Source organism: Leptidea sinapis, chromosome 1, assembly GCF_905404315.1.
Source record: "Leptidea sinapis chromosome 1, ilLepSina1.1, whole genome shotgun sequence".
In the NCBI taxonomy this organism is placed as follows: Eukaryota; Metazoa; Arthropoda; class Insecta; order Lepidoptera; family Pieridae; genus Leptidea; species Leptidea sinapis.
The window spans coordinates 2759166-2784982 of record NC_066265.1 but is presented as its reverse complement, the minus strand read 5'-3'; the positions used below and the strand labels follow the sequence as shown (position 1 = coordinate 2784982).

General features: G+C 36.1%; 1 protein-coding gene across 1 annotated transcript; it reads right to left on the bottom strand.

The window, feature by feature from the left end:
* Positions 1 to 24825, bottom strand: LOC126968813 (angiomotin-like protein 1). Its single transcript, XM_050813958.1, has 9 exons — positions 24671 to 24825; positions 22963 to 23102; positions 22382 to 22597; positions 20982 to 21116; positions 20057 to 20166; positions 19069 to 19188; positions 15273 to 15358; positions 7563 to 7781; positions 1 to 6671 (listed from the first exon to the last, which is right to left on the bottom strand). The coding sequence occupies exons 1-9, from the start codon at positions 24773 to 24775 to the stop codon at positions 6414 to 6416; spliced, it is 1389 nt and encodes a 462-aa protein (XP_050669915.1). The 5' UTR covers positions 24776 to 24825; the 3' UTR covers positions 1 to 6413.
* Between the last annotated feature and the right edge of the window lie 992 nt (positions 24826 to 25817).

Here is a 25817-nt window from a genome sequence, read left to right as displayed (position 1 = left end):
ATTTGGCGAAAACATATTAATTACATAAACAAAAGTACTAATATCACTAGAATTAGAATAAGATAAAACATAAAAAGTATATTGTGCCGAATATAGCGAAAGAAGCAAAAAAATAAAAATTTCGACTGTCGAAATTAGTTTTTTTTTTAGTAGTTTGTTGTTGAAGTACAAAAAGCTGTGATACTAAAAATTTCAGATTGAAATAGTTGTACACGTGAGACTTTTCAAAACAACTTTCTTCCGCCACTTATATTTAAAGTGAAACGCCAAACTCAATATTAAACAAACGACTTTTACATTCGATGAGAAGTTTCTCATATTTAAAAATCCCGCCATTTAAATATCTTATATTTAAAGTCAAACGCCTATACTCAATAGTAAACATACCACTTGTACATCTGAAAGATAAGTTCCTTATTAAAAAAATCCGCATTTACATTTACAGTGAAACACAACACAAAAGACAAGTTCCTCAATAAAAAAAAACCCGCCACTTATATTTAAAGTAACACGGCATTATGTACACAAACCACTTGCATATTTCAAAGATTTAAAAAAATTGAATACCTTATTTCTATCAAGTCACGGATAAATTCAAATTAAGATTTAAAGTAACATAGTGGCACGGGTTTTTTTTTTAAATAATAAGGCTACGACTATATCTAATTTATGCATTATCGCCTCTATTTAATTGTAAGAATTAGCAAGATACCAGTAAGATAATCATCTGGTTGATTAATACAATTAATTGTTCATTTCAATTTAATACTTAGCTTCGACAAAACTGCTTCTTTTGACATGTCGAGAGTAGAGCAGTAACTTTACTCTTCGCTTATGAGGCGTACAAAAGTACTATAATGACACGGGTAATGTCAGTCAATATATTATCTTAACACCGTGAAATGCATCGTGATTTACCCCCTTGTTCATAATAGTCTGCTAACTTAAAGCATTGCTAATTCTCACTCTGCCTTCTTCTATTGACCTAAGTCAGAATGAGAAAAAACACTCCTAAGCGGCTGTTTAAAGTTAGCGGACCATTACGAATAAGGTGGTTGGAATCGAATAACACCAATCAGTGCTGGATTAGCCATATAGCAAGTTTAGCAATTGCTTCGGGCCCCCGCAAAAGGGGGCCCCGCATTGACATGCGTGTGAAAAAAATTATACTCAGACAGAGATGAGTGTGACCACTCATCTCTGTCTGAGTATAATTTTTTGAGGGACACTTATTAAGATATTGAATTTATTGATGTGGCAAGAACGTGAAACGTTACAACTTTTCCTACTGAGACAACCCACGTCAGACACTCGGTAACTGACTATTTCCAGTATATATACCAAAAGCTCATTGATAGAATTTGCTACGGGCCCCACGTAAGCTGAATCCGTTACTGACACCAATGACATTCTATACATATAGACAATGCACGTCGTATAAAAACAAAGCCGAAATATTGAACATGTAACATATTACACCGTAATAAGCTTTAACTATTACATCTATAATACATTGCCGCATTTACTCCAGTTACTTAAAATATTTTTGCTCAATATGCAGCAATGTAAAACATTATTCACAGTTCGATTCTGACAGTGACAGTTGACACATGACTAATGAGAAAAGTATCCTTACATTGTCTATAAGCACACTTTTGCCGTTCCGCTTTCAGACTGCGAATGATATGTCAATGTGTATATCTAACGTCATTTAATAACACTAATAGTAAAGTATACATAATAGTACTCAAAAATAACATTCATTGACTTTTAATATACTAACTTATAGACGAATTAACAGCCTGATAATGCAGAACTAAATTTGATTTGGCATTGTGTGCGTTAGATAGTGGTATATTATAAAAAAAAACTAAGCATCCAATTAATTCCAAGCGTGGCTGACTGTTAAGGACTTTTCAATCAAAATAGGTTACAGTAACAATAGAGAGCTTTCCATCTTTCTAGCTTCCAATTTCTGTTTGTCACGTTTGTTTCTTAATCACGCTTTGCTGTTTGTCTATATGTTAGTATATTGTAAGACTATCTTTACAATTATCTCAATATTTCACATTAAAGTATATATTAATTATTGAAATTAAAAGAACAATTTTGACAAACATAAAAGCACCATAAAAACCTACACACAATAATGTTAACAACTTAACACAGGGAGAAATAAATTATTTTAAAATAATTATTAAATTCATATTCAATCGAAACCATAGATAATATTTTTTTCACTTCAAAAAAGTTTCATTATGTTAAACATAATTATATAATTCTACAACATAATATAATATGTATCTACATACAGCTGATTAGCACCAAAGTTACATTTTTTAAATTCAAACATATTTATTCAAAGTATGATTTTCAATCTCTTATGGCACTATAGTCCTAAAAAGTAACATTTTTGAAAATCTACTTAAAATACTTCTACAAATACTACGGTTCCAATTTTTGACATGTTTATCTTCATTTCTCTATCTATATTATTGCAGTTTCGAAAACACGATTACTTATTTTATTCGATAGTTTCGAATGTCAAATCTTTCGAGCTATTTGATAGAATGCCTAGATGAGAATACTTTATATTTTAACAGAAGACGACTGTATGCTTTATATTCAAAATATATAAATAAATTATTCATTCAGTCATTTAAATTAGTTTTCAACCGATTAAATCACTGTTGTTAGCTTCATTAATATTTATAATGGCACAAAATACTACACAAAACAACTTTGATTACTAACGCGATCTTCGAAACGTTTCCATTTCAATACACATTGATGATGAAACTAAAAAGCAATCAAGTGAGAATCCTATATTTGATGGTACTGTTCCAATCCATCGTACAAAATAATAATAACATATTCATCGCTACAGAACTAACATTAATTTTTATATTCCTAAAACATACGATACAATTCTATAAGTGAGAGGCTCCTTTGCACAGGAAGCCGGCTAGATTATGGGTACTACAACGGCGACTATTTCTGCCGTCAAGCAGTTATGTGTAAAAATTACTGTTTCGGTCTGAAGGGCGCCATAGCTAGTGAAATTACTGGGCAAATGAGACTTAACATCTTATGTCTCAAGGTGACTAGCGCAATTGTCGTACCGCTCAGAATTTTTGGGTTTTTCAAGAATCCTGAGCGGCACTGCATTGTCATGGGTAGGGCGTATCAATTACCATCAGCTACATCAATAAAAACTTCTTTATTCTGTTAATTACTTCACATATACCCATAAATGGCGGTCTCCTTAAGGGTTAGGGTTGTCTAAGAAAGAAATTAAATTAAAGTGCAAATCAAGTAAATCTAGTCTTAAAGTGGGTTAAAATCATGTTCAAAGAATCCGTACAAACATACATATAGATATACAGGCTGTTATCATTAAGTGTGACAAGGCGATTTTTCCGTAACTATTAAAGATATCAAAAAAACCAAATAAAGCTTAATATTCTAAACAGCTTTCTTACTGTCATTATCAAGGTTTTGTTCTAGACGAAGCTATCCCGCTCAAAGTCACGCGTGGCGAGTGGAGGTACCTACTATTGCATTTGGCTTGGCACCGACTTCAAAGCTATCTATCTATATATGTAGCACATACAAATAATAGTATTTTAGTAATATTAAAGGTAAAGGTTAGCATAAGAAATGTATTTAATTATTTTTTTAGTTTTTTGTTACTTTTCAGTTTTTGAAGTCGGTTGTATTAAACGTAGCTTTTTTATATTTTTTACTTTTTAGTATCAGTTAATAATAATATATAATCAACCTGAATGAAAACTCAACTGTTCAGGCATTATCTATAAATAAATTTAATTGTTTTATTAAAGTATGGCTCTGTCGTAAATCCCATTACTCCACAGATGAATATCTAAGTGATCCGACAGCCTGGGACTAGATTATGATTTTTTTTTGTAGCAATAGCAATGCCAGTAAAATATTGTATATTTCATTAAAGAGCGCAAAAAAAAGAATGCTGGGAGAGTTTCTTGCGCCGCTTTTCTCTCTCAGAGCGCCATTTGTTTCCGAAGCGGTAGTAGTGTGTAGTATATTACAAATATCATCAAAAAGTATTCTAAAGGAATCAATTTTGAGAAAATAAATGCTTTTTATGCCTTTTTATGCCAATACCATCTTATTTAGATTTCTACGATTGCACCTGAGTTCGCTCATATAGTTTACAAGCGGAGTTTTGTTTCTCAACGCAAGTCACAACAAACCACAAGCTTTATAAGACTCCCTGGGATCCGATTACAGCTAGGTCGGGCATGTCCAAGTTGCGTTTACGTACCACAATTATATTGTAATTATTATGACGGATACTCACGATAAATATTTATTAATTTGATTACTAGCGCAAACATGGAATCCCGTGGTCTCACTCTGCAGTACAAATGCAACAAAAAGTCCCGAAAGTTTCGACGTCGTCAGTAGTGTGTGTCGTGAATTAGGGAATCAAAGACCAAAACGAATAAGACACTACGTGGACAGGTTGATGTACTATTAATGTCAAGTGTCAATGTGTCAAGAGTTTCTCGCCGCTTCCGCAGTTCTGCGGCGACCACGAATCATGCAATTGGTTCGAGATATCGGCATCAAATTAATGAAATAAATATCGTGAGTACCCATCATAATTATTACTATGTTAATGTTCCGCGATGATAAAAGTTTAAAAACATACACAATTATATTAATCAAAACGTCTATTTTAAGAACAGGATGAATTATCAACTAGATTTGCCACGCGTCCACTCGAAAGAGACAAACAATCCTATAATCCAACAAGACAAATTAAAATGTAGTAGAACATTGTGGACAAGCTTGGCCTTCTTTCCGAGAATGATTATTTGAACCCTGATTTGCTTGAATAATATACTGATTATGTTGATAATATTTTTACACATTATTTATAATTTTTTGGAAATATTTATCACATACTAACTAGCTGACCCGACAAACGTTGTTCTGTATATAATAAATAAAATAATGTTTTTATATGAATTTGTCAATAATATATCATAACATCAAAAATTACTTCGTAAAATATGCACCCTGCTGTCGTAATGAAATTGTTTAACAGCAGAACTGTCAAACCGTGCGTCAATAAATTCTCTCATAGAAATTATGTATGGACACGTCAAAGGAAAAACAAATTTGTTGTTTTTATTTAATTTAGCAGCATTTTCCTATTTATCCACCTTTTAAACCTTCTCTGGACTTCCACAAATAATTCAAGACTTGCCAAATCGGTCCAGCCGTTCTCGAGTTTTAGTGCGACTAACGAACAGCAATTCATTTATATATATATATATAGATATAGATTATTGATTAATATGCTGCTGCTCTTATATAATATTATTCAACTTAATACTTGTACTTCAGTATGAAAGTTTAGCTTTTATGGAATCCGTTCAATACGGATTTTGCATCTTAATATGTTTTATATCATATCACAGTTAAATATACTTCATCATTTACTTTAAATAAATCCTTAATCTGAAAATTATTAGCATTATTAGTCTATCTACTATTATCTATACATCCAACTGGCTGAAGAGTATCGACGGTAAAATGAATGATAGGTAATTGTTCGAAATAACTTCATACAAATTTTTTATTTTAAGAAATTTCCTTAACCTCTGGGAATTACTATTTGTAGTATAATTAATGGACGATGCGGAAACGAACCAGCACCTCTCGTTATACGCCTCACCGCTCTGGCCACTTAGCCAACCGTCCGAATAAGGAGTTATCCATAAATCTTGGTATGTTTGTTTAACCATTGAGCAATAACAAATGCCTTAGATTCGAATTATCAACATCTCATAATTTTCTAAAATACAATTATTGAGGATTGAGCATGGTTTCAACTATAATGTCGATCCTGTAGATGGCGCCTCAACTCGAAGGCTGAACACATAAAAATGTGTAAATGAACCGTATAAGTTTCCCCGTTGAAAACTTAACAAATAAGTGACTTTGAAGAATCAGTTCGTAGATCTTATGTGGGCCACTTTTTCAATGTTAATTTGACATAATGATATTATACCATCTATGTTGTAATATGCTAAAATGGCTATGATAGTGTTCCGCTCGTATAATAAATGATAAAAAAGTGATATCGAGGTATCTGATTACAGAGTGTGTTTCAACGTATTTAACCGAAAATCTTCACGATTTTGATACGCGCCATGTTTTTTTGTTTTAGGTGCCACAGTACTGACTGACAACTGACAACGCTGTCATTTAAAATTTATTAAAAACATTGTATATTCTTATTGATTATTTTATATTTAATGGCACGGGATGCAAGTCCATTACCCTTAGTGTACTTTTTACACCACAGTGCTGCCTGTAATAAAAAAATGTAATGCGCTGTGGATATTTGTACATCTCAATATTTAAAACTGTATTCGATAATGATGCGTCCGTTTGGTGTCTTTCGCTGATTCAGCGGAGCGTCTCCGTGCCGCAGCGTACACAGCGAGTTTGGAGGGAGAAGGTAGACTGGAGTCCCGGGGTCTGACGAGTGATTCGCGAGACTCGGCCGCAGGGAGAGACGCAGAGGTCGGCACGGACGGCAACTTGCGGACCGCGTCGTACGGCAGAGGTGAACTGCGGGAGGCTGTTGATGTTATTGACCCTGAGCCATCGGAGTCCTGAAAAGTTTTATAAATTTAGCTGAGACTTTTGAGAGAAGCAAATTGCTCATCTGATTGTTAGTGATACGTCCTATCCATAAATATGCAGTCAAACTCAGGATTCTCACGAAAGGAAGCGGCTTGAGATATCAGAAGTGAAGTCTCGTAATTTCATTGCGTCCCTCAGCATAAAACACCAATCTTGCTTGCACACTGAAGCTTGGTGGTAGCGAATAGAAAAAGGTGCATCTGGCTAACGCCAGATTGACGATGCAGCCCACAGAAATAACTTGAAGGAATCTCGAATTTTTTAGAACGAAATGGTCTATGTAACTCCCTGATGTAAAAATAAACATTCGTGAGTCTAAACTTAAACTCTTATTAGCCGTGGAGGATAACATGTAGAAGTCCCACTAAGCGGGTTATCAGTATTTGTGTTGCGATAATACCCAGTGCAATACAATAATAACAATTGCAATGGGGCCACAGAAGCTAACTCCATAGTTTGATTGTACGTGGAAAAAAGTTCCTTGAAAATCGCAGTGTAGAGGAACGCCATACATTCAGATTGTAGTGATGATATAATCCTTATTTGAGGCGTGTCGTGCGAAGGTGGAATTCAGCGGCAGGTATCAGGCCAAATAGCCCTTCGGAATACTTCCCGTGATAAATGCGGGTATAATTAATAATAAATAACAATAACCTATAAAGTGTTTTTTTTTTTGTTAGATATGTAACTTTTCCTAATATGTATTGTAAAAATAAAAAAGCAGTGCACAAAAACGCTATAGTCCGACAACTTCGTGCGCGACCTCCCCACGATGACAGACGGTGGCTGGGACAAGGTAGGTACTAAGAAGTCAGCGGTTAGCGGAGCGCGCACGAAGGTGTCGGACTATAGGTACTTACTTTTCTCGCATCTCGGTGTTCCAAGCGGTCGTAACGTGCATTCCTCGTGGAGGGTTTCCGTGGCGGCCGAGGCAGAGCGGAGGGCGGTGGTGGAAGGCTCGAGGATCTGGTCTGCTGCGAGGCGCGCCCTTGTCTCTCCAGCAGAAGAGCTTCCTCACCGCGACCGCTACCAGCTCGGGTGCCTACTGTGCCCAGACCGGGGAAACAGCACAGGCCACGCTGTTCAGATATGAAGGTTTTAAGACCGTGAGAAATGTCCGTGATAACTGCTTGCCCCTCTATAAGGCAGGTGTGATCAATCTCTGCGGTAGGATACCCTGAGTTGCAGAGGCTAGGTCCTTCCGAAAGCTTATAATTATAAGCAATGTCACTAAAAAAGGTGTGTGTGTGCCAGACAATACTGGCAGCGTTTCCGCGTTGGATATTTACGCTGATCTGTTGGCCGAAATAGATGCCAGCGCTTTGGTATCCAGTAGCCCTATTGAGGCGCTTAGTTTGTACATTCTCCGCGCCTCTGGGTGCCACGGGCCAACTGTCTCGACAACAAACGACACAGTTAAGTATTTGAGATTGTCACACTTCTGTTAAATAAACTAAAGTACTCAGTGCTTGAACAACATAAAATATGCACTATATATTCAGACAATTATGACGTATTATTAGCGAATATGATTTCATACTTACCTTCGAAAATATTTATTCTACACAAAGTAAAAAATGTAGGTAGGTTAGGTATTATTTATAATTATTATTAGAACACTCTCACTTAATGCAAGCTTAGTTAATTGGAATAAAATCTGTGTTATTTACAAAAACTTAAAAAAGTTTTGGACACTTGTTTTAAAAAAGATCTATTAAAAATCTGTGTAATTCTGTTGTTTAGCGTTCAACAATCCTTAGACATTGCTTATATTATAAACACGAGTTGAAGATTGTCTAAGGTGTGTCTAACGGATAGATTACATTCATAGGGAAGATTTTAATTATATGATGACAGATAGATGACAGCTGACAATAATTGCGTTCCGTTCCTTTAACAGTTCCTGAACACTTCAGTTTATGTCGTGCTTAACGACGTTTTAGTTAAACAGAAGCTAAATACTGTCGTGTAGGGGAGAGTGGAGCAATAAGTGGGAACGGCGGGTAATTGGGAACAGTTAGATAAGTAATAGTTCCCTAAGTACAAGATCATCCCGGATTCGTTTAACGGACGTATCCAGCGCCCTTCAGTGCGTACGCAATAGTGAGACTGAATGACAGCACGGGCGCTGTCACTGTGAGTCGAACAATACTTTAAGCGTTTCTGTTATAATTTTTAACGTGTGTTATATTAGATTTAACTCTTCCATTTTTTTAAACAAATTTATATATCCTACTTCGGGCAATTGGGAATTGCGTAAGGTGGGTATTTATTTATTTATTTAATAGGAAGCCCACGTTATATACCATGTATTACCTTATATTATTTACACATTAATTACTTATATTATTTAACATCGTATACCCCATTTACGGGCTAACTCGACATGCAATTAATTACTTAATTAAATTACAAGTACTTAAAAACATTATTAACATATGACGATTTTCCTCGTTTACCTATTATCTAAATTACTTTATAAATTAGTTACCTACACAAAAATATAAAAAACTTATAACTCTAAACAAAAATAATAAAAACTAAATTTTATATAAACTAAATTTAAAATACAGCAACTATTATTAAATACGAAAAAATGAAGATATTATTTAATTAAATGATTTTTAATTTTGCGCTTGAAAATCGATGCAGAGTTCCAAAATATGTCCAATTCTACTATTTTAAATATGTTGTTATAGGACATTACAATTCTGTTAATAGGAGCGGTCCTACCTAGGTTTGTAACTCTTTGTAATTATTGGCATAAAAGTAATTTTATTTTTAATATGTGACCGTGTATTTTGTCTTGAAACTTTATTCTGTTTAATAAGTTCGGGCTATCAATAGCTCCATTTACAATTTTATGCAAAAAACAGAGATCTATTGAGTTTCTGCGATTGCATAGTGATATGGTTTTATAAAGTTTTAAGAAATCGTTGGTATTATTAATTTCTTTTAATATATTGTCCTTGTAGGCTATTATTATTATTATTATTTGAAGAGGGTGGCTATTTCCTGGTCCTTCAATGGCCGCACCAGGAGTAGACGTCATGGCTCCGGTTACCAACATACAGGCAACTCTCTGCAGGCTATTTAGTCTGTCTGCAGTTGTTTTCTGGTTGGCTTTGTTCCACCACACAATGGAGGCGTATGTGATTGTTGGTCTCACAATTGCTTTGAATAGCCATAGGAGGATCTTGGGGCGCATTCTCCAATGTCTCCCTACCAGACGTCGACATACACCTACCTTGTAGGCTAAGTGTCGTAAGAATTTTTTTTGTACTCTTTCTATTCTGTCTTTATGCACTTGATAGTTAGGATTCCATACAACAGAGCAATATTCAAGTTTACTTCTAATCATTGAATTAAACAGCGTTAATTTTGTGGATGATCTTTCAAATTCTTTTGTACTTCTTATTATGAAACTTAAAAGTTTAAGAGCATTACTCACGAGATTATCAATATGTGGTATAAAACTCAACTTACAATCTAGAATGATCCCGAGATAATTTATTTGATTGACGGTTTCTAATATGTTGCCATTTATACTGTAATCAAAATTAATATTTCTTATTTTTCTGCTGAAGGTGATACTGTAACATTTTAAATGATTTAATTTGAGATTATTTTCATTGCACCAAACCAAAAGTCTATCTACTTCCTGTTGCATATTCCTTGAGTCTTCAATATTATTTATTTCACTATACATCTTGAGGTCATCTGCACAAAGATGGAATTGACAAAACTTGAAACATTTGACTATATCATTAATGAAAATACCAAACAACGTGGGGCCAATAAAAGTATTTGACTGGTACCCTCCAATAACAACATTCATCTCACGGTTTTTTAAAAATGAGCCCATCCATTGAATAAGATTCCCACAAATACCGTATGCCCCAAGTTTTGCCAACAAAATACGGTGATCAACGGCATCAAATGCTTTTGCTAAATCTGTGTAAACACAGTCAATTTGATTTGAACTATCTATGGCAACTGATAAATCATCGACAAACAATAATTGTGTAATTGGGAACGATACTATTTACCCCTAGCGTTCTTAATTACTTACCCCTAGTTCTGCTTGTTGATTTTGTGTAAATGTTTCAACAACTTCTATGGGACGTAGTAAGAGACATTCTTAGGTTTTAATCAGCATATCAATAAAATATCAACTCGAGGGAAAAAAGAAAAGACAAAGTGAGAGCAAATCTAAATCTACAAAATTCCGAATAAAGTACCAAAAAAAAACTTTAAACAATACAAATTCAGCCACAAGTTCAGCCACAGAGGTAATGCAGTAAGATATTTGAAGAAGGCTTTACAAGAAAATGAAAACGAAGATTTTTATTGTATAGTGTGCAATGAAAAGTATGAATCCCCACCGACAGAGGATTGGATCCTATGCGCCATCTGTAAACTCTGGGCACATGAAAAATGCACTGCTGGCGATACAAGTGAAGGTTACGTGTGTAATATGTGTCAACCAAAACAACCTTTGTGTATTTATAAAGATTTTAATGTGTGTTCCTAATTACCCCATACCGTTCCCATTTACCCCGCGGGAAATTCTCAATTACCCCATAGGGTATCGGGTAAAAAGGAATGACAATTTTTTTTGTTTTCATTCAAATTTCAAAAACTCGTTGATTTTTATAATTTTTTTGTTACTCATAAGCAAAGTTTAAGGTTGCAATAAAAGTTGATTATCTCATTGACTTTTTTCTATTATTTTGGAGCGTTGGAAGTTAAGTTTTCCCAATTCCCCCACTTTCCCCAAATAGAATAAGATAAATTTTAGACGTCGTTATTGCTGACGTGACGCTGACTAGTCATTGACGTTGTTATGGTTAGGTAAAACAAGTGTTTGCTTATCTTCTCATATTCAAATACCCTCGTAGAACTTCTGTGTTCTGTGTCAATCTAAAACAACTTCTCAAGGACTAAGTGCAGGTGGTCGAAATCATAATTACCTACAAAATTTTAGCGTATTGAAAAACAAACGGCGAATATCAAACAGGCACAAAAGCACTTTGATAGCCGCTAGTCCAGTGGTATATAATATATATATAGTATACAAACAAATTAATGTGTAAAGTTTTGTAAATTTAAATTTTAAAAACATAAACCAGGCATCATTCTCCTCTTCATGTACTTCATTAATGAAGATCGGGTAACTTGTCCTGAAATACCTTCGCTGATTATATATCAACAAGCTCATCACTACGTCCTCGGCTTGAAGTCTCTTCATTTGTGAGTATTTTTGACAGACAGTTAAATTAAGACTGACACCTGGTTTAAATGTGAATTGTGACTGGTCAGTATCGCGCATTGTCAAAGATATTCAATATTCAAATAAAAAAGAATACATAAAAATTTAGTAATAACCTTATCTTAACTCAAGTAAAACAATTTCAATATTAAATAGTTCAACTTTCATAAGTTTAATGTTATCACTTCTACCGGGCCGAGAAGCACATATATTTTAATAAATTCCCTTTCGGCATATTTGTCATATCGGTACAAAGGCACTTTCAAAAGTGTAGTCTAGAATGAATTTTCGTCACTATCTAGTAAAACATCACTCTGACAGTGACAGACACACAATGTAAGAGATTTTTCAACTTGTGTGTAATTTTAACGTTCTCTCAAAACTCCGTCGTTTATACATTGATTTAGATTTTTTTCATTTAAATATAGCTTATGTTTCCAGTTTTGTCTCATTGCAAAAAAACTTTGATCTGCTAATGGAATTATAGTTTTTTCAGTTTAATTAAATCGTGTTATCATAGTAAGGATGTGCTGTACAAAAGTGTATCCATACTAAAAAGGGAAATGGTTCAGTTATTACACAAACTATGAGACGATATTTTATGTGTCTTTATTCGATTAGATGCTGTATTCACCACATCGTCGCATGCATATTATAATGACAATAACGATGAATGAATATAATGACATTACCGACGTCATTATGTAATTAACATCGTTTTCTTATTGAGCACTCAGATTATCCCACAGCAAACCGGGCATAAGCTCAAAAAGCAAAAGCCACTAAGAGTTAGGAACAGTCATTAAAACCACAACAAACAAAACACAATTTTATTCAGACATGCTCTGTATAAAAATAAAGCGAATACAAAATATATTAAAATATAATTATTTTAGTGTGTATACATTGTCATATAATTGATCTTACACAATCCTAGGACACGATATCTACATAAGTTTGGGCCACACCAATATACAATTTCAAACCAATAATAAAGCTAAACGAGTTTTGTGTATTTCTCTATTTTGAGTCGAGAGACATATCACAAAGCAATGACTAGTGCCAAAAACTCGCTGTACGCGGGGCAACATTGCGCGCTGTCACTGTCAAACTATGGCATACTGAGTAGTGACGTAACACTGTCGTGTCATGGCAGCGCATTCACCAAGTTTTTGACTTTAGTATAGCTTATCACGGGTTTAACATTGTTATATTGTTTGGCAAAGCCATTTTATTAGACCCCAAATAGGATTAGTAACTCAATGTTAACATAACAGAGTTCAGATTTATATATAGTACCTATATATACCAGACTTTATTTGCATCGGTCTTGAAGACGAAACAAATATCCATTTGAATTTCGCAGCTGGCAATTTTGTATTACGTCACATAAAGGTGTTCTGTTTATGCATAATTTCATGTAAAATATTATTCTTTAACAATATCGTAACTATATATTTACTTTGCATAAAGATAAATTAGATATTAGCCTAGTAAATTTACTTTTTTGTTTATTTTAACATAAAAAACTAAACTTTATTGACGAACATTAAATATTGACAGCCACGTCTTTGAACATTTGTTTCCTGGACCAGTTGCGAGACACATAAAATAATTCGTGTTGATCATGAAAAAAAACTCAAATAGCCTATAATTAATGTACTAACACGTAATGAAATCTTAACGCTGCCAAATGAAGACAATAATACAATTAATAATAATAAATAAAAAGATTAACATTTAACTAAATTAAATCTCAAGTCAACGCTGTAACTTCTACACCTAAATTAGCTTTGGCATATTTTTGTGACAATGCCTCCAATTTCTTCCATTGTTTAAATTACTACGACGCGAAATAGACTAGTGGAGTTCAAATTTTATATCTACAAGAGATTCTTCGAAAAATTATTATCTATTGGCACCACTTGTTAAACAACGCATAATTTCCGGCAGACATATTGGATAGTATTTACCAATGGCGTGATTGCAGCGACGCCGCTCATTCACTAACAGCCAATGTAAACGGTATGCAGTTTATACAGTCAAGGTATAATATGTATATTTAAAGGCACGGTTTTAAGACACATTAATATTTTTCCATTGCGTACACTAGTAACCTACTTAAATAATAAAAATATATTTAATATCGTTTATTATGATTTATGTATTGTTTAATGAACGGAATGTACGGATGAAATTGGAATAATATTTAAAGATTCATAATATAATAATATCAATTTTCCTCATTCGTCGGAAAATATGAAATCGCGTATTTAACATCACATAAGTGGGAAATGAAAAGAGTTCCCAATAATTTCATACTACCTATTTTAGCCACGATTATTTGTAATGGCAAAAAAGCGAATTAACTTATCTCTGGGAAAACGTCGTGTTCCAAATTGTGTGAGTGAGCAGTGTTCTGTTACCCAGACCCTATTGAAAAGTATTAGATGTTTCAAAACGAACCCCATACTTTTATTATCAAAGCACCGACGGTACCTGTTTTCGGCTATAAGTCACCTAGAGTATTCACAGTATTAGTAATCTTCTATGTATGTACTTACAAAATATTTTTCACCTACCTACTTCTCTTATGGTAGAATCTTCTTAAACTATCGATTACATTTAAATTAAAACTTATCAACTATATAATTAGGTATAAAATTGCGTGTAGCATCGTTATCAGCGGTAAGTTAGGTCACTACAAAACAAAACACGGCATACAGGGGTTATTTTGAGGCTGATTTAGTTGTGTGTAATGTGTTTTGGAATGTTTCTGTGTATTTGTACACGAGAGTGTATTGTTTGTATTTTACAAATACTCGGTTACTCATAAACACCTTGCTGTTGTTAAAGTTTACTTTTGCATGGCGGATATTACCTATTTAAAAATGTGATTCTGATACAGATTTTCTTCTTTGAGCATGGGCATAGCGATGGGCAGTTTTTATGACAATAAGGGACGAGACGAGCACGACGTTCAGCTGATGATAATCGTTTCTTTCTGAAAATTCTAAGCGGCAATACAATTGCGCTGGTCACCTTGAGACAAAAGATGTTAAATGTTATTTGCCCAGTAATTTAATTAGCTACGGCGCCCTTCAGACCGAAACACAAAAATGCTTAAACATTACTGCTTCACGGCAGGAAAAGGCGCCGTTGCGTGTATTGTGTGTTTGTGTGTGTGTGTCCAATGTATGTTGTATGTGTGTTGTGTGCGTGCGTGTCAGTAATAGGTGGCGTGCGCGGGCGCATGTAGCGTGCCCGAGTCGCGGTCGGCGGGCGGCAGGTAACTCACGGCGGGCACGGGCGGCCGCTCCAGGCGGGACTCCAGCGCCGCTAGCTGCTCCTCCAGCCGTAGTGAAGTGCTGTCGAACCCGCAGCCTGAAACCTCACAACTCCCACGTGTTACTCATTTCTACGAATATTATTAAATTTGTTATGTTTTTAATGTGATAGATAGCCCTTATTTCTAGGATCAATAAACAAACAAAATTTTGAAACGGGACTCGAACCCACGGCCTCTGGCGTTCCGTGGCCAGTGCTCTACTAACTGAGCTAACCGTTCAAGTCAATTTCCTAACTGTAAAGTAGATCCTGTAGATGAAGACACAACCTGAGAGTTGAACAAAGCATACAAGATTTTATAACGATACGTCACTCGAACGGTGATCTCAGTTGGCAGAGCACTAGCACGGAACACCAGAGGTCGTGAGTTCAAGTCACGCATCGTTCATAAAATATTGTTTTGAAATTTTATTTGTATTATTAAGTTTTTGATATGAAAACTTCTATAGCCGTGTTGGGCACTTTTTGGTGGAGTAATATCCCGTCACCGACATGCTCATGACTGGCGCACATGATAAATAAATAATTTTAAAAATAAATATATATATAGTTAGACACTTTTTGGATGTGTGAAATCTCGTGAGTTCGCGTCACCGAAATGCTTATAGCAGTATATCTGTAGCTATACAGCTGACGTATTGTGCAATATTATTGCAGTGTTATACACTGGGAAATGGTGCGCAAATTTTTTTTTTTTGGTACGCGCCAAATTGATTACATATAGACATACAGCCTACTTCAAAATTACTATGATGCCGCAATCGCTCGTCGTACCGCTTCGCTGCGGCGTATATTTGAGCGAAGCGAGGTAAACTAAGTCTGTGTACAAAAACTGATGCTTATAGATCATGAACATTCAAAAATGATTAAAGGATACCATGTTGTGATTTAAATAATCGGCTCAATTTTTAAATAAATATAAATAGCGCGTGCTACTTTAGAATAATTTGTAAATCATGTTTGTTTTTAATTATAATAATTGAATCAAGTCGAAATTCAAAATTCGTCTACACAATAACTTAGAACATTTCGAAAGCTTTCTATGAGTTCAAAAAATTTTAAAATCGGTCCAGAAATGGCCGAGAAACAATTTAACACAGAAATCAATGGAGTCACCCGGTGGGAGATCCGGTCAGCTTCGCTTCGCTCTATAATTTTAGGGACAAGTGCATATATTCTATAACAAACTATTTTGAATTATAAATAACTAGCTGACCCTACAGTATGTTCTACGCTGTTCAGTCAATTGAAAAAAAAAATTATGAAAGTATTCGAGAATAATGTAGTATACAGCCATCGGAAATGTGTAATCAAAGTTAGTTAACAATGAAACAAAAACGTATTTATAAATGATTTTATAATATAATTATGTAGTGATAAAATGATAAGGATTAATATCATATTTGTGTAAACAGCATTTACATTGCCGCTTTATAATTGCCAATTTTTGTAAGTATTAATGTGGATAGAGTATGTTATCCTTAAGAGATAGACATATGCCATCGCGTACTTTTCTGTAGTCCTATATAAGATACACAATTCCACCATACATTATTTTGTTATATCTCAAAGGGAGATATATTAGACAGCGTTTTCGTCGAAAGCTCCCAAACGGTTTATTTTTTTCCGACACCACGAATAAATATCGTTTGTAAATTTAAGAAATCATATACTAAAACCATCTTCGAGTACCACGTTACCTATTGGTGTTGACAACAGTATGAAAATCGGTGCAGTAGTTTTTGAATTTATCGCGAACAGACAGCCAGACGCGACGGTGGACTTCGTTTAACAATATGTAGTGATCAGATAATAATAAATGGTTTTCTTTGTTTATTCCAAAAATTAAAATTGCATTTTCAGCGGCATAAAACTTTTTTGTTACAAAGAAACTGTATTACCCGGTTGAATTATAAATTCACTTAAGTATATATATAAGTTCACTCTCATATAATTTGCAGGTAGGTAACTTAACTTTGTAGGGACAATTGTATTATGCACTAGTGTGTAATATTATTAGGCATGTGTGTGTTATAGTTCGGTTTATGGCCTTAAAAACGATGTAATAATACTGACTTTATGAGCAAGTGTGTTGAAATAGTTATTTATCTACACCCATGCTTTAAATCCTCTATTAAAGATTCTGAAACAGTTAGCTTATTGCCAACATTAAAACACCCAATGTCCTAATAACCATTACATCATCCAAACGAGTGTTGTAATGTTGTACTGAATTTCTTAACAACACTCCTTTGTTTTTTTTTTCAATCCCTTCATGCGTTAAGAGTTTAGACAGACAGCCACATTCTTATTGCTCTATGTGTGGTATCTGTATGAATTTCAAAAAAAGAACATTTCCGTTTACTCGAGTTCCACACTACCAGAACTACCAGACTACGTCGCGCGCCGTAAAAAAAATATAGGTTATTCGAATCCTCGCAATTTTCCTTCGATATTTTTATTGTTTTGTTTATAAAAAAGGAGCTATTCAAGTTTTGGCAGCACATCGCCAGATATTTTAAACGCTGCAAGGAGCATTATATTCAAGTGAATTTGAATAATTACACTATACAAAATGTAAATTAGTACTAAAATAAATAATTCTTTCATTAATATTTAGTTTATTTTTGTATATAATCAGTAATGGATGATATCAGGTTACTTACTAGGACTGGCTGTTTTAATGTTAGCAGTAAGCTAACTGTTTCAGAATGTTTTAGAGGAGTCATAATATTATGGGTAAAGTCTTGTATGCAACTGTTGATAATTAGGTATTAAAACACTCATGTGATACTATTATAACTCACATTCGTGTTTTAATACCCCTTATTACACAACAGATGCATAAATAACTATTAGTCCAATTACAGTCCTAGTAGTAACCTTATATCATCTATTACTGATTATATACAAATAAACAAAGTATTAATGAAATAATTATTTATTTTAGTAGTAATTTAAATTTTGTATAGTGCAATTATTAAAATTCACTTCAATATTATGTTCTTTTGCAGTGTTTATAATATCTGGCGGTGTGTCAAAACTTGAATTTTTGTGAACAAAACAATAAAAATATCAAAGAAAAATGGCGGGGATTCAAATAACCTACTTTTATTTACGGCGCGTGACGTGGTAGTGTGGAACGCGCGTAAACCAAAATGTTCATATTTTGAAATTCATACAGATACCACGCATCGAACAATAGAAATGTGTCTGTCTGTTGAAACTCTTTGCCCATAAAGGGATCGAAAAAAAACAAAGGCGTGTTGTTATGAAATTCAGAACAACATTACAACACTCGTTTGGATGATGTAATGGTTATTAGGACATTGGGTGTTTTAACATTGGCAATAAGCTAACTGTTTCAGAATCTTTAATAGAGGATTTAAAGCATGGTTGTAGATAAATAACTATTACAATGTACCAGTTACCAGTGGGAGGCTCCTTTGCATAGAAATCCGGCTAGATTATGGCTACCACAACGGCACCTATTTCCGCCGTGAAGTTTCGGTCTGAAGGGCGCCGTAGCTAGAGAAATTACTGGGCAAATGAGACTTAACATATTATGTCCAAGGTGACGAGCGCAAATTGAAGTGCCGCTCAGGATTTTTGGGTTTTTCAAGAATCCTGAGCGGCACTGCATTGTAATGGGTAGGGCGTGTCAATTACCATTAGCTGAACGTCCTGCTCGTCTCGTCCCTTATTTTCATAAAAAACAATGTAACACCGGAGGCGAAGTGACTCACCGCTGGAGTTATCGTTGTGCGGCGAGTAGTTCCGGCGCGTGAGGTGGCGGTAGCGAGATCCCACGGCCGCTCCCCCCACACCCTCCGTGCTCGAGAACGACGCACCCGAAGACAGGCCAACTGGAAGTCAAACAATTACAATATTAAATGGTTCAACTTACATTAGTTAGGGTATGTTGCGATATGCCCTGCAACCACTGTACTGTGTGACGTCAATTTAGCATACTGTGAAGCCGTTCCGTTATAGCCAGTTATACTGCTTACTATTTAAAACGGAACGCAATCCTGTAAACTGTCAGCCGCATTTTTTGACGCAGCATTAAATGAGTGTATTAAAGTTTTCTAGTTAATTAAAAAAACTGTTGTTGGATTACTAAAAATATTAGGCGTAGTAGTTAGGCACTCGAGTGGTTTTGACTGATCACGTGATCAAAGTACTGCACCTTACATCGAAAACGCCAAGGCGATTTATGACGTCATATTATTATCCCTAAGGTACTGCGGCAGTATACTGGCAGTCCATAACGGAACAAATTTTTCTACAGTGATAGCACTGTCAGCGGTGGATTTACACTAGGGGCAGTTGCGGCAAGTGCCCAGGGCGACAAATTATAATAATAAAGTTTCTGCAATCTGCATCTCAAGTCAACTTCCTAATATGCAAATACTGGGGTTGAGCAGGTTATCAACTGTAAAGTAGATCCTGTAGATGAAGCCACAACCTGAGAGTTGAACAAAGCAAACAAGATTTTATAGCGATACGTTACTCGAACGGTTGGCTGAGTTGGTTAGAGCAGCGGCACGAAACGCCGGAAATCGTGGGTTCCAGTCCCGCATCGTTCATAAAATTTTGGTTTTCAAATTTTATTTGCATATTCTTACAATAATAAAAAATATATTCTTTTAAATTCCTAATGAAAGGCGAGTAAAATAGTTTAAGCGTAAAATAATTTTGGTGATATACAATGGTGCAGAATGTAATATTTACCAAGTTCCTCCCGGCTCGAGTTGTTCCTCAGCGACGCGCCGCTCGTGTGTTTCTGCAGAACCTTGATCATAGCGTCGCGCTCGGCCACCTTCGACTCCAATTCTTTAACTCTGATGCAAATAAAACATTTTTTTAACCAGTGTGTGGCCAGTGATGACACACTGAACGCAAACGTGGGTCTTGTAAGGAAGCTCATGGTCGCTCAGAGAGCAATGGAGAGGGCTATGCTCGGAGTTTTCCTGCAAGATCGAAACAGAAATGAGGAGATCCTTAATAGAACCAAAGTCACCGACATAGCCCAGTTGGTTGCGAAACTGAAGTTGCAGTGGGCAGCGCACCCGGACATATGGCCGTTGGGGCAGTATGGTCCTCGAATGGCGACCCCGTACCGGAAGACGTAAGTGTTGGTAGTTGTTGGTATGACCCCCACAAGAAGGACCAACGATCTGATCAAGATCTCCGGAATGGATGAGGGAAGCGCAGGATCGTCATGGCGATATTTGGGGGAGGCCTTGTTTTAGAAAGATAAATAATGTTTGTTACCCTAAAACTCCATCGTGATTGATTTGAAAATTAAAAAAAAAAATCACAGTATATATTGTACAGGCGTCTTGCGGCGTTATAATCATTAATACCTTTATTTATGTAACGAGTAAAGTAAGGAGCTGGTGTATGAGAGAAGGCGCTAGAGTAGCGGTCTTAAGAGCACCGCAGCTAGTAATATTACTGGGCGAATGAGTCTTAACATCTTATGTCTCAAGGTGACGAGCGCAATAGTGCGCAGAATTTTTGGGTTTTTCCTAAATCCTGAGCGGCACTGCATTGTAATGGGCAGGGCGTATCAATTCCCATCAGCTGAACGTCCTGCTAGTGTGATCCCTTATTTTCATAAAAAAATCGTATAAATACCATAGTGTCTTTTTACCTGCTTTCGAGATCAGCCACCTTCTTCTGCGCGGAGTGCAGTTCGTCCATGTGCCGTATCTTCTCGCTGCGAGCCTCCGCCATCAGCCGCTCTGACTCTGCCGAAGTCTTTTCCAGAGCTGCTATCTTCGCGTCCCTTGAATAGTATTTTATATTATATTTATAGCAACGGTTGTATAATGAGGGTCAAAAAACACGAGTGGCGTGGGTTGCGCCGTGAATGACACCACGACTTTCTGACCTAGTAGTTATACAACGTGTCGCATACAATATTTTGTCGACGACTAGGTAATATTAAATTGAACAAAAATTAAACAAACAAATATAATAAGTTTTTCGAGTTATCGCTTAAACGGACGGGAAAAGTACAACACATTACCGGTACAATACATACTAAAATAGAAATAAGTCTCTGGTGACTGGTATAATTTCTCTTTCAAAGAATGGCAAAGATACACTCATATAGCCAACGCGGGAATATTAAAAATTACAAAATATACCTAACAGCATCTTGGAAAATTATAATAATAAGTTTTTTTCTTAAGTTGACATTAAAATGTTTACTCTAATGAGTTAAACATGAAAATATTATACCATTATACACCTAACCATACATACACATACCATATCTAACATAGATTTAGTTATCTGTGGCACCCAAGCAACTGTGCATTTGTGGCAACATTATAGTATGGTAAACAATGCTTTTTAGGCCATAGAGTATAGACTTTTGCAAAGTTTAAATAAAGTATGTACTTATATTACAGATCGTGGCTGTATAAATGACAGATAAAAGTAGAGGAGCAGAAAAAATATATTATTCGCTTGTATTTTTGCTCAGACGAAATCAAGAAATGCCCTGGACAGTACGTATAGTCCAAGGTGTTTAAACATGGCTGAAAATGATCAAGCGTTCTACGAATACATTGATGATAGCTTTTTTATGGAAGAAGAGGGCAAACGAGCTTACGGGTTACGGGTGTAAAATGATCACCGCCGCCCATATTCTCTTGCAATACCAGAGGAATTACAGGAGCGTTGCCAGCCTTTAAGAAATGTGAACGCGCTTATTTTTGAAGGTATCCATGTTGTATCGTCCCAGAAACACCGTACAAGAAATCTCATTCTACAGCTTGGTTGTACATGGAAAAAAGTTCCTTGAAAACCGCACTGTGGAGGACCCATCCAGATGGTTAGGTACTTGTGGCGTGCGAATTTAGTGGCAATTGGGTGGGTGGAAGATCGGGGGCAGGAATCAGGTCAAACAGCTCTCTTCCCGTGATAAATGCGGTAGAAGACACACAATGAAGGGACGTCTTGGTACATTAGCTTGATAATCCATTTCCGTTTTGTGTTACCTGAATCTATTAGGTGCAATCCTTTAAAAGGAGTCGAACTCACTTGGGTATGGAGGCGGCGGAGACGGCAGCCTGCCGCAGCGCGGCCTCCTCCAGGTACCGCTGCTCCCACTTGGCGCACTCCCCCTCGAGGGCCAGCAGCCGCTCGTCCCGCTCCCTCACCTGGCGGCGCAGCTCCGCCTCCTCGCCGGCGCAGGCTCCAGCTCCACTGCCTCCTCCACCTCCTCCTCCATTGCCGCCGCACGTGCACTCTCGTTTCCTATTAACGCACGAAACAATATCTAAAATTCCATTACAGTTAATCTTAGGTTTATTTAACGTACAATTATGTAACATAACAATTATATATAAAATAACTTTGCCTTTGCCTTTCTAATAAGACCAAGATTGAGCCCCTATAGGACGTAGAACTTAAATCGACGTTGTTTTACAAATTAAGATGAATTTTGCTAAGATAAAAATAAAAGTAGCTGCAGACGGTTAGGGTTTTGGAATTGACCCCCTATATGGGGTATTTTTGTCGATGAAATGCCGAGACAAATTGTATATACACTGTGGCATCGGATCTCCCATTCTTTTTTACGCCTCATGGATTTTTATGATTGGTCATTCTAAATATCCTACCTGAGACTTTGCAGTTCCTTTTCAAGTTGCGCGCGCAGTTTCCTCTCAGTGTGCTCGCGCCGGTCAGAAGCTTGTTGAAGAGAAGCGAGCGCGCGCTGCAACCCTAGCACACGCTCTACATATCCACTTGCGTGGCGGCACTGTAAGAATAAGGAAAAAAGTGAAAGTTAATACAACGAAAAGGCGAAAAAGAATAAAATGTAGACACACACGTTGAAAGTCAATTTTGATGCCATCGGTACAAGAGCCAATTACCAGAAGGAGGCTCCTTGGCACAGCATGCCGGCTAGAATATGGGTACACCACAACGGAGCCTATTTCTACCGTGAAGCAATAATGTGTAAACATAACTGTGTTTCGGTCTGAAGTGTGCCGTAGCTAGTGAAATTACTGGGCAAATGAGACTTAATATCTTATGTCTCAAAATTACGAGCGCAATTGTAGTGCCGCTCAGAAATTATGGGTTTTTCAAGAATCCTGAGCGGCACTGCATTGTAATGGACAGGGCGTATTAATTACCATCAGCATCAGCGTCTCGTCCTTTATTGCCATAAAATCTGCCCATCGCTATGCCCATGCTCAAAGAAGAAAATCTGCATCAGAATCACGTCAATTGTTTTTCATTAAACAAAAAATATGAGCGGCAAGCGACGACAGTGTTCGGAGCAGGAAAGGTCAAGTGGGTGTAGTTTCATACTTTTCAAAACAAAGAATATTTTGAGAAATTTATTGAATTAAATGAAATCAGTTATCTCAATTATTAAATCCGCTTATATTTGTAAGAGAGCACTCTCGTTCCAGAAATCGGCGAGTCACCATCTCCTGAGGATGCCACGTGTAGAGGAGGAGAGAAACACGTGTCGAATTGGTTGAAGTGTTGTGTTGAAATCATAGCGGAATTAACACTTAAGATTATTCGTAACATTTACATAAATAATATTTTGTTTTCTCTTCTTACAGCGATCATGGTACAATACTGTGTAGTGGGTAGACTTGTTAAGTGTATATTTCGAGCCATTCAGATCTATAATCTATCCAGTAGACATTCACTGAGAGATAAATCTAAGGAGATCAACCAATTAACAGTACCATGTCAATACTATTTGAAAACCTAATATTTATGCATAAAAATATAGATCGTTTAAAATAAACAGTGACATTCGTAACTGTAACACAAGAAATAAACATAAACTTGCTTTGATTCACACAAAGCTCACAAAAATAGAAAAATAATTTAGGGGACAATGTGTCCGTTTCTTTAATAAAAAACAGTTTTTTATGGAAAAGGAGGACAAACGAGCGTACGGGTCGCATGGTGTTTAGTGATCACGGCCGCCCACGTTCTCTTGCAACATCAGAGGAATCACAGGAGCGTTGCCGGCCTTTAAGGAAGGTGTACGCGCCTTTTTTTGAAGGTACCCATGTCGTATCGTCCCGGAAACACCGAACAAGGAAGCTCATTCCACAGCTTTGTAGAACGTGGAAGGAAACTCCTTGTAAATCGCACTGTGGAGGACCGCCACACATCCAGATGGTGAGGATGATATCCTAACTTGTGGCGTGTCGTGCGAAAGTGGAATTCGGCGGCAAGAATCAGGTTAAACAGCTCTTAACTCTAAACTCAATGATCTTCGATGTTTTCACAATTATTATCATAGTTATCTAGACGTATAAATGATTTAAGACTATTTCAATTTAAATAACACACCTCTTCCTCCAGCCGCACCACATTGGCTTGTGCGTTAGTGAGCGCGGTGTCCAATATGTCGATGTGAGTCCGCTGTTCCTGCAGCGTGGCCCTCTGAGCCGACATCTCGATCTCTTGACGCTCCTTGGCGCACGCCAGCTCCTTGTCTAAACGATCGGAAGCATACACTAAGAATACACTAGACAGATAGTTATTTATTGAAAAAAAACGTGTGCGTTTCGGGACGCCCGACAGAAGTGATAACTTGAACTATTTAAAGTATGTACCTACATTTTTTTCATATATGTAATATCCATACTGTATATAATTTTATACATAATTTTGTAGACAGAGATACAGATATTGGTATAGAAATACAATAATGGTTTACATGGTCTTCAGTAAAACGAACCATTAATATACCCATGGAATCCCTCCTCCTCAAGTGGCAACACTTACTTTGGGTGATGAGTTGAGCGATAAGCATCTCCCTGTTTTGTAACTCTTTCCGCACCGCGTCAACACTGCTGTCGCCGTCATTGCGCACGCCCTGCGATAGCAGCTCCACCTGCCAACCGAGTCAACGATTGGTCAACAAGTTTCATTGCAATTGCAAAAAAAAATATTTAAAAAAAAAATTGGTTACCTGTAAAGACGGTTTACGGTCAAAAAAGGTTTCATTGGAATTGCAAAACAAAAACGTTTTTTTAAAAAAAAAATTGTCTGTAAAGTTGGTTTACGGACGATAACTTTACGTGATAACATCATACGAAAACATTTCTAATCTCTATCTCACATCAAACTCTCAGCTCTAAGAAACCACAGACCTTTGCATGTAACAGACACATGAACAACGTGGTAATCTAATATATAAAATTCTCGTGTCCCGGTGTTTGTTACCAAACTCCTCCGAAACGGCTGAACCGAGGAATCGGCCAAAATCTATTTTTCATACTCCTAATTGATAAGACCCACCCCTTTTTATTTTACAATTTTTTTATTTTTATTTTATTATGATTCAGCATTGAAAAATACATACAACTTCAAATTTTCGCCCTTCTACGATCTACAACTATTTTTGTATCCCGATTTTTATATTATTCTGTTATATCCACAAATACGGGGGTTACAAGATGTCAATCGAATTCAATAATTGTAGTGCAATATA

Bases quoted from the DNA above. Each gene is read 5' to 3' on its own strand.
- LOC126968813 (XM_050813958.1), bottom strand. From the start codon at position 24,775: ATGTCGGCTCAGAGGGCCACGCTGCAGGAACAGCGGACTCACATCGAC. The intron at 21,117-22,381 runs GTGAGTTCGACT...ATACTATTCAAG, and splicing joins TCCGCCGCCTCCATACCCAA to GGACGCGAAGATAGCAGCTC. The intron at 7,782-15,272 runs GTGAGTTACCTG...ATATCTGAACAG, and splicing joins AGCGGCCGCCCGTGCCCGCC to CGTGGCCTGTGCTGTTTCCC.